General features: G+C 55.3%; 1 protein-coding gene across 1 annotated transcript in view; it reads left to right on the forward strand.

Moving 5' to 3' along the window:
- Positions 1 to 11,493, forward strand: part of ARHGAP35 (Rho GTPase activating protein 35) — a 120,882-nt gene extending 109,389 nt beyond the window's left edge. The window contains exons 4-7 of the mRNA XM_053905526.1: positions 1,357 to 1,434; positions 3,047 to 3,178; positions 10,127 to 10,232; positions 11,014 to 11,493. Coding sequence (XP_053761501.1) covers positions 1,357 to 1,434; positions 3,047 to 3,178; positions 10,127 to 10,232; positions 11,014 to 11,371 — 674 coding nt within the window. The 3' untranslated portion in view covers positions 11,372 to 11,493. The remainder of the gene's footprint in view (positions 1 to 1,356; positions 1,435 to 3,046; positions 3,179 to 10,126; positions 10,233 to 11,013) is intronic.
- The last annotated feature ends 1,072 nt before the right edge of the window (positions 11,494 to 12,565 follow it).

The raw sequence follows: 12,565 nt of genomic DNA on the forward strand, positions 1-12,565 counted from the left end.
TGACAAGAACATGAATAGGAAATTCACAAAGTAAGAAACACACATTGCCAAGAATCTGTTAAACTTACTAGCTTTCCAGAAAACAGAAGAAACATAATTGTGGGGTATTTAAACAGAAAAAAAAAACTCAGGAAAAACTAAATGATTAACAATAGGACTGTTTTTAAAGTTACTGTATACTTTGATGTCTTTAAAAGCATGTTGTAAAGAATAGTTAATGATTAGAATAAGCTCACAACATAACTTTGTAAGTGAGAAGGTCAGGTTAAAACACAGCATTATCTCCCATTTAAAAAAAAAATTTAAAATTAAAACTCAAGGGGCACCTGGCTGGCTCAGTCAGTAGAATAAGGAACTCTTATTCTCGGGGTTGTGAGTTCAAGCGCCACGTTGGGCAAGGAGCCTACTTTAAAAGAAAATTAAGAGGGTGCCTGGGTGGCTCAGTTGGTTAAGCGTCCGACTTTGGCTCAGGTCCTGATCTCACAGTCTGTGAGTTCGAGCTCCACGTCAGGCTCTGTGCTGACGGCTCAGAGCCTGGAGCCTGTTTCAGCTTCTGTGTCTCCCTCTCTCTTTGACCTTCCCCCGTTCATGCTCTGTCTCAAAAATAAATAAACGTTAAAAAAATTAAAAAAATAAAAGAAAAAGAAAAGAAAATTAAGGGGCACCTGGGTGGCTCAGTCGTTTGAGCACCCAACTTCGGCTCAGGTCACGATCTCACAGTTCGTGAGTTTGAGTCCCACATCTGGCTCGCTGCTGTCAGTGCAGAGCCTGCCTTGGCTCCTCTGTCCCCCTCTTTCTGCCCCTCCCCTGCTCGTGCTCTCCCAAAAATAAATATTTTTAAAAGTTTTTAATTAGGGGCGTCTGGGTGTCTCAGTCGGTTGAGCGTCCGACTTCGGCTCAGGTCATGATCTTGCGGTCTGTGGGTTCGAGCCCCGCGTCGGGCTCTGTGCTGACAGCTTGGAGCCTGGAGCCTGCTTCCCATCCTGTGTCTCCCTCTCTGTCTGACCCTGCCCTGTTCATGCTCTGTCTCTCTTTGTCTCGAAAGTAAATAAACACTAAAAAAAAATTGTTTTGAAGTTTTTAATTAAAGTACAAGAATATACATCAAAATGTGGACAAAAATTATCTTTAGCTGAGGCATTTCTCTATTATTTTAATTTTTACAAAAAATATTTTTAAATATTGAAGTAAAAACGAAAATGGGGGAAGTGGGTTGAAGCATCTAGGAAAGTCTGTGCTTCGCCCTCTTCCTCCCCCGTGTGGGCTCCTCACGGAATCGCCCCGTCTTTGCTCAAGTCCAGTCCTGCTCATTCTCTGCACTCCCTGCTCCTAAGATACCTGTTTGTTTCTCCTCAGGACTGAGCACAGAAGGGATCTACCGGGTCAGCGGGAATAAGTCGGAGATGGAGAGTCTGCAGAGACAGTTTGATCAAGGTGAGGCCACAGCCTGGCTGAGCATCGGAGGCTCGAGCCGGTCAGGGCGGACGGGACGGCCAAATTGCCGGGGTGTCCTGCCGCGCACAGCCCCGGAGCCAAGAGGTGCTGGCTCTTGGTGACTGGTGGCTGAGAAAGAGAAAGCATTTGGCCCCAGTTAGCCTTCCCTCCGAGGTCACACTGCCACTCGGAGGGGAGGGGAACGAGCCCTGCCGCCAGACAGAAGCATTCCCCACGCCGAACCCGAGTCAGCCCGCTGCTCCCCCGTGTCACCGTCCACTGACCGTATTCCAGGTCACCTCTCGAGGTGCCTTGCTTCTCTCACCCTGGGAAGGGCAACGTGTGCCTCCGTCACCTCTCAAGGGCCTTGCTTCCCTTGCCCTGGGCCCCCGGGGCGTAATTGCAGGCACATAATCTGAAGTTGGGTTGCAGCAATAGTCCCGTTTTGCCAACCCCAGGAATACCCTCAGCTATGACTCCCCTCCTCGCAGAGTCCCTGCACGAGAGAGACAAAGCGAGGGAACGTTTATGATCAGCTGAGCGTTGGGACCCAGACTCCCAAAGCTGAAGTCTCATGAGTTAGACTGGCTCTTGGCCGGGACTCCTGTCTCCAAAGCTGGGTCTCAGAGGTCTGAAGCCAGAGAGCTAAACTCTAAGTCTTAGAACTGAGCACACTGTGGGCTGAGAAGTCACACCCACTGGTGCCAGAAGCAAACGAGCCAAAGCAATGAAACTTCTCAGATGTCACCAGCCAGAGAGGAAAGTAAGCTGAGGATCAGAGTAGGGTCCAACCCAGCGTGTGGCTGGGCCTGAGGAGACCAAGCCAGATTCTGAAGCCAGGCAGCCCGTGTGGGCGTGTGGGACAGAGCAGCGGCCAGGGGCAGGCCCCCAACCCCGCCACGGCCAGCCGGTTAGCCAGCAGTGCGGGGAGGGCACGCACTAAGGAATCTTGCAGGATGGGAGGCCTGACGTCAGCACGAGGGTAGAGCCACATACTCCTTACGTACATGTATATATGCAAGAATCTGTTAATGGTTTCTACCGCCCCAAATGGAAATAGCTAGTGTCTAACAGTAGATGATTTCTTGTAAATCGGGAATGTAATAAAGCATTTAAAGAAAAGTGAAGGCACAGAGGTCATTGGTTTCATAAGCTGGGAGGGGCAGAGGGAGAAAGAGACTCTGCTCACCCTGCCACCTTAAGGAATAAGGATGGAGTTGAGATTATTGGTAACATTCTGTAACCCACCGTGAAAAGTGAGCCAACCTTTTAGGAAAGTCCTTTGATTTTCCAAGGGGGTGGGGGGCGGGGGGGTGTAAGGAAAAGGCAGGACAGAAGGAGGGGGTGAAGCTGCTTTATTCAAAGGATGACCTTGGAAGGAGGCATTGGGTGTTCAGCCTCTGCCTGCGAATCTCACAGCTTTTTTTTTTTTTAGCAGGGAATGCCACCTCCTGTTCAGTCTTTGATAATCCTGAGTCCCTGCCCAGGCTCCAGGCCAGCCCTGGGCAGCATCCCAGGGTCTTCGAGGTTTCTCTGCCTTTCTCCAAGCACTGAGTTTTCCTTTTGCTTCTTTCCAGCTTAGACTGACCTCACTCTCCCAACTTCCTTTCAGACCACAACCTGGATTTGGCAGAGAAAGACTTTACAGTGAATACCGTGGCTGGTGCCATGAAGAGCTTTTTCTCAGAGCTGCCAGACCCCCTGGTCCCGTACAACATGCAGATTGATCTGGTGGAGGCACACAGTGAGTACTGGTAACCCAGCCCGGCTCGTGGGCCCAGGCAGCACTCCAGGCTGACTGTGTTTGTTGAACTAAGGGAGAGGAGCTGAGCATCAGTAGAATGAGTCCTGTGCTCAGGGAACAGACACTCTGGCTCTTAGAGCTGAGGTTGGAAGGATATAAGGACAGGGAACTAACTAAGGATGATGCCGTAGGGGCTTGTAGATCAGCCCCCACCCCTCCCACCCCCGCCTTTGTAGACCAGAGATGCTTTTCTAAGCATTCTAGCAAAATCGTTGCAGGTTCCCCCAAAACTCCATGACTTACTAGCCTGGTTTTGTAGCAGACTTGGGTCAAATCTGCTCCTATGCTTGTTCAAAGTGTAAGCGTGGTCGACACAATGTTCCCCGACCCTTAGTTTCCCTACAACACTGTCCCCGCTCCTATTTATGAAATATTAGGAGAGACCTCGAGGCAGGGCGGTAAGAGACCTGTTAAAGGGGGCGGGTATTTCTTTTCCCCTCTGCTTGCCCATCCCTCTTACAAGGAAGTTAGCATGTAGTCTGGGGCCAGCCCACCTCTGGGGGGAAAGGGATGGTTCCAGTTGCCCTGACCAGATGATCAATGGCCGGGGGGGTGGCAGGTCAGCACCTCTGGTTTTTTGTTTGTTGTTGTTGGTTTTAATTTTTTTAATGTTTATTTATATTTGAGAGAGAGAGAGTGAGAGCGAGCAAGCGGGGGAGGGGCAAAGGGAGGGAGACAGAATCCAAAACAGGCTCCAGGCCCTGAGCACAGAGCCCTACACGGGGCTCCAACTCACAAGCCATGAGATCATGACTTGAATAGAAGCCGGATGCTTAACCGACTGAGCCGCCGGGTGCCCCAGCACCTCTGGTTTTAATGGCGACCTTTGTGAGCCATCCTGCCCGCCCTGCCAGCTGTTTCCACCCTGACCTGCTTCTCTCAGGAGGCATCTGTCCACCCGATTGGGAGCCTTCCCTCCGGGCAGCCTTTCCCGGACTTTGTGTAGTACCACAGCTTCCCACCTTGTGGCACTTTTTACCTTTTTTAGTCAGAGGCATCCTTCCTGCTGTGCAGCTCTGGTGGGCCGGGACCCCCAGAAGGAGCCATCGCTGCGCAGCTGCAGAAGGGAGTGTCTTGGCTGGTGACCATGGAGGTGGGGAAGAGGAAAAGGAGCCACAGGACTTAAGTCTCATCTCATCAGTGCCCAACTCAGAAGAGGGAGTTTCAAGCAAGCATGGTTTACTCACAAGGCTGGTGGTGTAGGCAGAAATTTGGGGGCAGTCGCAAATCAGGGTTTTAAGTCTTAGGTCACAGATTCTTAGTGGCTTCAGGAAATGGACGTGCCGACAAAAGCCCACCCCTGAAATGTGAGGGTGCCCAGGTCAGAACCTGGCTGCTGCCAGAACTGCGGGACCCCTGGGGTCACCTTTCCATGGTCTACGTACTCCGCGGTGCTGACTTTCACAACCTGGGTGCCACCTTTGCCTTGCTTTATCCTCATGGTCTCGGTGGATTGCAATCTCTCACGGCTCCTGATCTTATCCAAGCCCATCACGGATGGGGCGGGAGCGCATGGTTCTGGGGCTGTCGTAGGGTTGCCGGGCCTTCTTTCCCACCTGCTTTCTCTGGATAGGAGTCCGGGTTTCTCCAAGATGAGTTGGGTGGGGACAGGTGCCAGCTTCTGCTCTGATCCTGCTGTCCAAAGACTCCTCCAGCAGGCTCCAGGCTGGCCCAGATGTGAACCACATAGGAAATCTCTATGTGGAGCCAGCTTTCTCTCCACCTAAGCTTGTCTCTTGGCGGAAGTTGGGGAGAAAAGGTGTGGGCTGGTACTCCCCTCCTGGAGCCGGTCGATTCCTGTCAGCATTTGTCTTGACTTGGCGCCATCTAGAGGCTTGTAGAGTCCTGGCACCCGACAGAATCCCATTGTCTCTGCAGGAACTGCTAACATAGCATCTTTTTGTTTTTGGAGGGGTGGGGGGGGGCAGGAGAGGGAGGTGTTATTGATAGAGAATCAGCTGCCCTTCCTACAGCAGCTTCCCTAGTCTCCACTGCTGAGAAAGGGAGCCCCTTGCTGCGGCAGCCTGGAAAAGGGTGGAGATTTCTGCTTCCTCTTCCCATTGTGTGTTTCCTGTGCCCGAGCCAGTCAGCTGGGGTTCCGTTGTCTTGAACCTGGGGGCAGGAGGGTGGAGAGGATCTCGCTGACATGGCACCTTTCAAGGCCACAGCAGTTGAGTGAAGGTGGGCTGTGTATGTCCTGGGGTGGCTTTAACCAGGGGCACCAAGTAGGCAGTACCAGTGTTAGTGTTAAGGGACATTATGAAACGAAGATTCTCGAGCCCAAAAGTAGCTATTCCCAGCCTGGCTGGGTTTCCATGGCAACATCAACTTGACCAGCTCTTCCCACTTAATACCTAAGAGCTGTTGTGTCTGTGTGTTCAGGGCTTGAGAATGGTTTCAGATTCCATCACAACAAATATCAAGGTCACTATCAAATTGTTTTGTTAGCTGCAGAATTTCACAATATTGAACATTGCTGAAAATGTGTGCACAAATAGAGGTTTTTGTGATTATTTACCATTTATCTTCCTACCACACTCAAGGTGATGTGTGGGTGATTCAGAAACGAGTGACAGTAGCATCCGTCACCCACACTGCTGGGGAGTGGCACGCTGGGGCTTGACCTTCCATGCAGAGACGTCGTCCCTGCCCTGCCAGGGTGCATACGTTAGTTACCTGCCAGACAGAATGAAGCCAGCTGAGCTGGAAGGGTAGAAAATGCAGGGTGGAGGGCTTTGTGGAAGAGATGGCACCTGAGCTGTGGCTTCAGGGAGGACCAGGATTTCAGGAGGCAGAGAAAAGGGCTTTGGGTTCCCTGTTCATCTCACACGCACACCTCATCCTGGCCCTCGCCAAATATTGTCATTCGTTCTTGCCCCACGTCTTCCCCTCCTCCTCTTATGACACCGCCAGCCTCACCACCACCTATTTAGAGCCCCTCCGGTCCAGCCAGTCCTGTCCTAGGTCCTTTATGCCAGAGGGACCTAAAGCTAGCTCTGTCTTGGTCCAGAAGTTCTGAGCCTAAGGACCTTTGGCTCCGGGGCCTCATTAGCCCCGTAACTACTTGTAAAGCTCCATTTGTGCAGTTTAGTGTACAGAGAAGACCAGCAGCTTCCATCAGATTGTCAAAGGGATGTGGGACCCAAGTGGTTCAGGGCACTGGCTCCCGTCTTACCATTCCCACTGGGAGACGGGGTGCCTTACAGCTAGAGGTGGTAAACATCCTGGGATCGTGCCTCCTCTTGTCTGTCGAGTTAGCTGCTTAAGGTCACAGGGGTGTTCCTCGCTCACATCCTGGCACGTACCAGGCCCTGTGTGGGACAGGGACAAATGGCAGTAGACAGAGGAGTGTGTAGTCCCTGCCTCGGTCTGGCGGGGTAGGAGGCATGGAACAGGTTACTGCAGGGTCACGCCTCCCGGAGAGAGATACCCGGAATCTTCCATTCCAAGCCCGGCAGAGTGAAATCTTGGCCTTGGACTCGTTTTGTACCTGAGAGAGAGGTAGAGGGTGCATGCTGTACGTGCCTGCATGCTTCACTGAGAGGGTGCTGTGACCTTGAGCCACTTTTTTCCTCTTCTGGTGGTGCAGGTGTGCGAGATGGTCGAAGGCCATCAAATTTTCCTCCAGGCGCTGTGTGGGGCGGCAGCAGGTCCAAGCCTAGAGCCTGTCTGATGGCCTGGGGTGACGTGGGCAGCAGGGTGGCACGGCCAAGGCAGGAGCTGTGTGTGGGATCGAGATCCCTGACAGCAATTTGTGTGACCTTGGGCCCGTATTCTTACTTCTCTGAGCCTTAGTTTCTCTGTATACTGTGAGGGGTGTGGCGACCTAACCTCTAGGCTGTGGCCTCTGGCTGTCCCCTTCTCTTCCTCCCGAGTTCTTAGGGTATGTATTAGTTCTAAATTGGTTCTAAATCGCCTGGTCTGTGTAAAAATTTTGCCTTGGTTCAGCTGGCCTGAAAATGCCTCTTCTGAACCCGTGTTGCCGTCTCCATCAGCTGAGACCTCATTTCACAAGTATGACATGTTAGCTGGGGGGGTCCTTGCCCTGTAGAGGGCCCCTCCCCACCCGAGTCGTCCTTCAAAGAGGATCTGAAGCCGGAGAGCGCTGCGGCCTGGCAGAAGGCAGGGGACCCGGAGCAGACGTGGGGGAGACGGAGCCTGTGCCCGGCCACCCTCCCCCCACCGGTCTTACGTCCTTGGCGCTGCCTATTGGCCTCGCCCCAGCCAGCGCGTAGGGTGAGCCTAGTGCGGTGAGGGCTGCACAGACAGCCGCTCCGAAGCTGCCCCGCTAGCACTCTGGCCTGTGCAGAGGAAGAAATCACTGGCGTCCCGAGCACCGGGAAGAAGATTCGCTTGCTTGAGGGGGGAGGTGAGCGAGATGAAGTCAGAAGGTGGTCAGCAAGATGGGTCGTGTTTTTCGTGAGACAGACAACAGAGGGCCGGGCCCTGCACCGAGAGGCTTCCTGTTGTCTCCTTGACGTCCTTGCTCCTCCCGCCAAACCCTGTGCTCCCCAGCACTCGTGAGCACCTGCACCCTGAAGCTGGCTGGAGAAAGGGAGGGGAAGCATGAGTAGGGGGGACCATCTAGGTCTTCGTTGGGCACCTTGCTGCCGCACCACGTGGCATTCCTGAGAAAGGGGCGTGAGTTACTATCGAGGCAGCCTGATACCCCCACCTCTGCCTCCCCCCCCTCCTCCCCCCCCCCCCTCCTCCCAAGGAAGACCGAGGGAGCCAGCATCCCTGTGGCACCATGGATGGGAAGGAGAAGACCGGCACCTGTCACTCCAGCCCCGCTTCCTGCCTGTAGTCAGGATGGCAGAGACCCGCTTTTGGGTGAAGGCGCCCTAGGGGTCAAGTGCCTGATGAAAACACACAGCTGCGTTTGTGCCGCACCGGCGCCCAGCAGACACCTGGGCCGGGCTTGCATCTGTAAGGGGGCGCGATCGCTTTTTTATGAAGTGAGATTCTGAGCCCTGCCTGTGCTTCTCAGGTGTCAGGACGATCGCGCATCCTCCCTAGAGCAGTGTACTATTTTTAAGTAAACTTTTTGCTGAAGTTTAACAGTAAAAAGTATTTGAAATTCAAGGCCGGAGACAAAGCGTGCTCTCAAGGTGGAACCCTTAAAATAAATCTTAGGCGCAGAGCAGTGAAGGTGATAGTGACCCCACCCAGTTCGCTCCCTTGGCTTTTCAATCATTTTCTAACAGACAGACGCTATCAAAACACTGTTGTTATCAAGTCCCAATCTTGAGTCCTAAAACTCCCCAGTTTCATGACCGTGAGCCTACCGGCAAAAGCTCTGGGTCGCTCCGGCCCTGCCTGTCTCTGTGGCCTCCCTTCCCGCTGCTTCCTGACACTCGGACCGCTTCCAGATGCTTACTGTGTGTGTGCTGTTCCTTTCACAGTATGGCATCACCATCTCCAGCCCCTTTTACAGACAAGGGCCTGACACTCACATGTGTCACTCACCCAAGATCCCACAGCTGGCGGGTGTCAGGGACAGAATTTGTGCCCAAGACCGTGTGGGTTGGGTTTGGCTCTGTCCCACCGCACGGCCCTGGCCCCCTGCCCCTTGCCACCCCCCCCCACCGTTCATGCACCACCTGTCCTTCCTCGCCCAGCTCGAGCCAGGCTCCTCCTGTGCTTCCCCAAACCATGACCCTCTAGGGGCAATGCCTACCGCAGAGGTTCTTAACTTGGAGGCCACAGGCTTCCTAAGGAATGTGATGGGTTTGGGCGAGTCCGTGAACTCCAGAGGTCGTAGACAGGGTTGTACATGGCCTATCTGGGGAGAGGTTCTGGAACTCACATCCAGCCCAAAGGAGTCTGTGCCCCCAAACCAGTCGGGAACCATCGTATTTTTTTAGCGATCCCCCCATTCATCCACCCCCATAAGTATGGGATAGCTGTTATCTCTTCCTGGGCCCTACTCTAGTTTTTCTGAGTGCTAGAGATCACCTTCAGTTCTAAGAAGTAGCCACAGGGGGATCTTTCCATGCTCGAAGAAATCTGTCTAGGCTGGCTCTCCTAGCCAAGATAAGCCGGGCGTATTCAGGGAAGGGAGGTGGGATCCCAGGAAACACGATATCCACAGCCAGTCAGTGATGATTGAGTCCCAGCTCTGTCACCTCTCTGGGTATGAGATTCCTTATCCCTCAATAGGGCGACAAGCCCCTTCCTCGTAGGACAGCAAAGACTTGCTGAACCAGGCCTGGTGTGGATAAGCCCTTACTCGAGTTAGCTTGTTTTCACACTCCCACCACATTAGGATTCCATGATGGGCAAAGTGTGGGTGGTGGTGGGGGAAAGGGGTGCATAGGCCCTTTGATGAACTGCATGAGAATTCCCCCACTGTTTCCATCGGCTCCTCCGATAGGGGGATGTGTAGAGGGTCCTTGTGTCTCTAGGGAAAGGACAGAGCCCTGGTCTTGTGACAGACTCCCTCCCTAGACAGTCTGTGGGCGTGGGTGGGTGGCAGTGCTCACCCGTCTGCTCAGGAAGCACGCGGGCTTTCTGCACCGGGATTCCTGTCTCCGGGGGCAACCGGATGAGCGAAGAATGGTGTTCTGTATGGGGAGTCTGTGTGGATCGTTGAGTCTCGGGTGATGGGGGGGCCAGGAAGCCCCGGGCGCACAGTGCTCCCCTTCAGCAGGGGCCTGGGACCCCGAGGTGGGCCCGGTTGCTGGGTCGGTGCCACCGCCAGGTGTGCCCGCTGTGGGCACAGACTTTTGGGGGGAAGAGTGGGGCTGACCTGGTGTAAGAGCCCTGGGCCACCCCTAGGCGGCCCCCAGCCCACCAGTCTCACCACCCGCCCAGGACTGCCATCTCTCGAGCCCGCAACACCCACCAACTGTGGCCATGGAAGTCTTTGGTTTTCTCTTTCCTCAGAAATCAATGACCGGGAGCAGAAGTTACATGCCCTTAAGGAAGTACTCAAGAAATTTCCAAAGGAAAACCACGAAGTCTTCAAATACGTCATCTCTCACCTGAACAAGTAGGTGGCCGGGCTTGCCCTCGGGTCTTCCCTCCATCTGAAATGGCTAGTCAGGGGCCGGGCCGGTGAGCAGCAGCGTGACGCAGAGCAAGGCCCTGTCCTCAGCCTGGCAGTGATAGGGCTGCCGTCTCCCTCCTCAGTAGGCCACGTCTGGCACACCAGGGGCATCCTGGGGTCTCGACTCCTCCTCCCATGTCCGTCCTGCTTCTGTCTGAGAGGCCCGTGTGGCCTCGGGCATGCCCAGGGTCCTCCGCGGTATGTGACAGAACACTGCCAAGGTACGTGTGCTGTGAAGAAGCTCGAACTCGTCGAGTACGTGCAGGAGTGTGGGCAGGAAGCCTGGAACTGTTTCCGGATTTATGTACAGACAGAGTAGGTTGGTTTTCCAGGCAAACCTGTTCTTCTCTCGCCAGAGTGGTGTTTGATGGGGTTCCTACTCCCTCTCGGTGCAGCCAGAGCAGTGTCACGCACTTTGAGGCCCGGGCGATTGTCCCTGAGGCAAGACCTCAGAGTCACTCCTCGGGGGCTGGCCCTGTGGCGACACCGAAGCAGAGGACCAGCCCTAGAGGGTCTCCGACCTCGACTTCCAGGCCAGGCCCGGGAGAGCTGTGCTCGGGCCTTTTCTCTGTTCAGGCTGTAGACAGGCAGGCAGGCAGAGCGGTCTGGGGTGTCAGTGAGCACGAGCACACATGGGACAGGGCAGGGTCCCTGCTGGCAGAGAGCCTCATCTGGGGCCCCCTGCCCTGTGGAGCCCTGACCGTGAGTTTGGTGTCACCCACAGAGTCAGCCACAACAACAAGGTGAATCTCATGACCAGTGAGAACCTCTCCATCTGCTTCTGGCCCACCTTGATGAGACCCGACTTCAGCACCATGGACGCCCTCACGGCCACGCGGACCTACCAGACAATCATCGAGCTCTTCATCCAGCAGTGCCCCTTCTTCTTCCACAATCGGCCCATCAGTGAGCCTCCCGGTGCCACGCCCAGCTCCCCCTCCGCCGTGGCTTCCACCGTCCCCTTCCTCACCTCCACACCTGGCACGAGCCAGCCGTCACCCCCCCAGTCGCCTCCACCCACGCCCCAGTCTCCCATGCAGGCCCTGCTCCCCTCCCAGCTGCAAGCCGAACACACGCTGTGAGCCACCGAGGCCTGGGGCCAAAGGTGACCTTCTCTCTTCCGCGGGGTGGCATGTGGCCTTGAACAAAACCCGGTCCACTGGGGTAGGAGTGGGGAGAGTGTCCCCTCTGCCCTGTTACCTTCTCAAGACCTCAGCGGTAGCACCAGCCCCAGTCCACACCTTGTGCTGGGCCATCAGGCTCCCCGAGCCCAGCGCTGCAGACCCCGGAGCCGGCCGTAGGCAGCAGCCAGAGGGCGCCCTGCTCTCTGACTTGGACCTTCTTGAGGACTGAACTGGCCAGGCAGTGGCCCCCGTGACCCTCTACACGCTCCCTGCTCCCCAGACCGCTTACCCCGCTGCCCGCGCACAGCGGCCTCAGGGCATCGTTCACCGCTTGGACAGAGCCCCGGCCTCTGCCAGTGGAAGCAGGTTCCGAGATTTGGGCTGCCCCGGGGCGGGGTCGGCGGTCCCTGCAGAAAACAATTCCCGTCCGTTTTGTCCACCTCTTTCCACCTTCCGCGTCTGCACTTCCACCCCCGTCAGGGTGGCGCCTGTCCGGTGGCGGCCTCGGGAATGCGCGGGCCGCGGCTCTGTCAACCCAAGGTACCGTGCTGAGGGTGTACCCCCTGCAGGTCAGAACCGGGGGAGGGCGGCTGTGTGCCCGGACCAAGAGCGTGGGACTCCCCTCCACTTGCGCACGCCCCCTCCCTCTTCACAGGATCTGGCCTACGTTCCCTTTAAAACAAGGGAACGCTGGAAGAAAAACGGAAAACCCCTCCCATAACTCACGAAAGAAAAAGGAAGAAAATCCAGACCTCGAGACTGAGCTCTCCTCCCACCTCTCGGAGAGGCAAACGGGGGGCGGGGGGCCCTTGCCTTGGTAAAAGCGAAGCAGGGATGCCCAGGGGTGGCTGCCAGGAAAGCTGTTGGGGTCCCACTGATACCCTGTCAGCACATCCCCTTTTCCCAAGAAGACAGTTTAAGCCCTTGGTGGGAGAGCTTGGGAGACCAGCCTGGATCCTGGTCTGCTTTGGAACACACTACAGTGCTGTGGAAACACTATTCTGTGCGGGTGTGTGTGTGTGTGTGTGTGTGTGTGTGTGTGTGTGTCCCTGTTAGGGTGGCGCTGGGGGCACCTGGGGCTTGGTTTAGTCATCCTCATCCCGGGCCCCCGAACACCACCAACCCAGTGCTGAGGGCACTTCATGGGAAGTG

This window comes from Panthera pardus, unplaced genomic scaffold, assembly GCF_024362965.1.
Source record: "Panthera pardus isolate Hobbes unplaced genomic scaffold, ASM2436296v1 HiC_scaffold_18, whole genome shotgun sequence".
Lineage (NCBI taxonomy): Eukaryota > Metazoa > Chordata > Mammalia > Carnivora > Felidae > Panthera > Panthera pardus.